This window comes from Cornus florida, unplaced genomic scaffold, assembly GCF_030987335.1.
Source record: "Cornus florida cultivar Cherokee Brave unplaced genomic scaffold, ASM3098733v1 CherokeeBrave_3.0.0_Hap2_Chr01, whole genome shotgun sequence".
Lineage (NCBI taxonomy): Eukaryota > Viridiplantae > Streptophyta > Magnoliopsida > Cornales > Cornaceae > Cornus > Cornus florida.
Genome location: NW_026775571.1, coordinates 87871722 through 87873420, shown reverse-complemented (window position 1 = coordinate 87873420; position 1699 = coordinate 87871722). Strand labels below are relative to the sequence as shown.

The 1699-nt window shown below is 38.0% G+C and overlaps 1 protein-coding gene across 1 annotated transcript; it reads right to left on the bottom strand.

Moving 5' to 3' along the window:
• Positions 1 to 258: 258 nt before the first annotated feature.
• LOC132276969 (putative invertase inhibitor) lies at positions 259 to 819 on the bottom strand. Its single transcript, XM_059778640.1, has one exon. The coding sequence runs from the start codon at positions 817 to 819 to the stop codon at positions 259 to 261; it is 561 nt and encodes a 186-aa protein (XP_059634623.1).
• Between the last annotated feature and the right edge of the window lie 880 nt (positions 820 to 1699).

Genomic DNA, 1699 nt, shown 5'->3' with positions numbered 1-1699 from the left:
AACCATCAAAACCAATGGTACCTTCTCTACTTTCAAAATCCGGAGATTAAGTTTATTATGAATCCATTTAACATTATTAAACCAAAAAGAATACTAATAAACCTCCAGAGTAAGATGAAACTAAATAAAGCCATTACAATTTCACACGTACGATGTGTATGATGATTAAAAGCTTAAAAATAAAAATAAAAACCCATCATTTCGAATGCTAAAACTGAACGACCTTTGACATTAACTAGGAAACTTCAACAAGACACATTAAAAAAGTTTAGAGACCACAATACAAATCTTGCAAAGCCGACTCAAATCTCCATTCATCCCAGACAAAAATCTGGGATAATGTTTTGCTTTGAAAGCAACCTCACAATCTTGTGAAGCACGATCAGCAACCTTTGCCAAACTACCCAATTCCGAGAAAGTTTCCGAATCCAAATCGTTGATTGCTTCAGCCAAACCCTTAACGGCCTTACCATAATACCCCTGGCACCTCCTCAGACTCTCAAACATGTTTTTATCTGATGCATGTCTTTTTGTGTCGTTCTTGAGCAGATTAGTTATGTAGTCCTTGGTGTGCGTGGCATTGAGATAGGCCAAGTCGAAGGAGACGTAGGCGAGCACGAACCGGTCGGCGGTGCGAGTGCGCGAGTCGGAGTAGAGAGACTGGATGCAGAAGGTGTAGTTTGTGGTTTTTTTGCAGACGGAGTCCACGAGTTGGGACGGTGGCGGGGTTGCGGCGGAGGAGGGGTGGAGGTGGAGGAGGACGAAGAGAGAGAAAAAGAGGAAGAGAGAGATGAGGGGGAGAGCAGGAAGAGAGGGCATGGTTGGCTACTTGGCTTGAGACAATGGAATGAGTGATGAAATGTGTGTTGTTTTTTTTGTTGCATGTGTGTGAGGGGTTATCCGCTGGGTGTATGCTGAATTTAATGCGCCCCGTGCGTTTCATACTAAATGCGTGACGGATGCGATTCTAAACGGACCAAAATACCAAATCATTGAGGTGACGATGATAACTACGTCTGCGACATATTCGTCCAATCAAAATCTATCATTCAAAAAAAAGTTATTTATAAATTTATAAAAATTATTCTTAACAAACTTAGATGGTCTATTTTTTCTTTTTAGGTTGCCCAAAATAATTATCTAATTTTTTTTTCAAATAATATAAATTTATAAAAATTGTTCTTAACAAATTTAGATTATCTATTTTTTCTTTTTGGGTTGTCCAAAATAATTGTCCACTTTATTTTTTTCAAACAATATATAATACATCTTTTTATATATGTACTATTCAAAATTTAAAAGCGCAAGTAAGTAACTTTTCAGGAGACAATACATGACCCACATGCCTCTTTAAAAATTTTTACTCCCTAAAAAGGATATTCTTTTTGGAACAGAGAGAGTATATTTTAATTGGTTAGACATACTACCAAGTGATATGGATTGATGGCGGATTAAGATTTGTCTAATCCGTTTGAGCGGATCGGATTAGGATTGATGCATAATCCGATCTAATCCGATATGTGGCCACCCCGAGTTAATATCATGTCAATACCATGATTTGCAATTGCGGTATCGGTCGCGGTATAACAGATTCGTACAAAGATATTTCCCCTACCTCTCAAAGTGGATGGTGAATGTTCGACCATTCAATGGACTGGATTCAGATCAGATCAGATCCGATCAGTTGGATATGTTTTAA

Coding starts and splice junctions, on each gene's coding strand:
- LOC132276969 (XM_059778640.1), bottom strand. CDS start 819: ATGCCCTCTCTTCCTGCTCTCCCCCTCATCTCTCTCTTCCTCTTTTTC.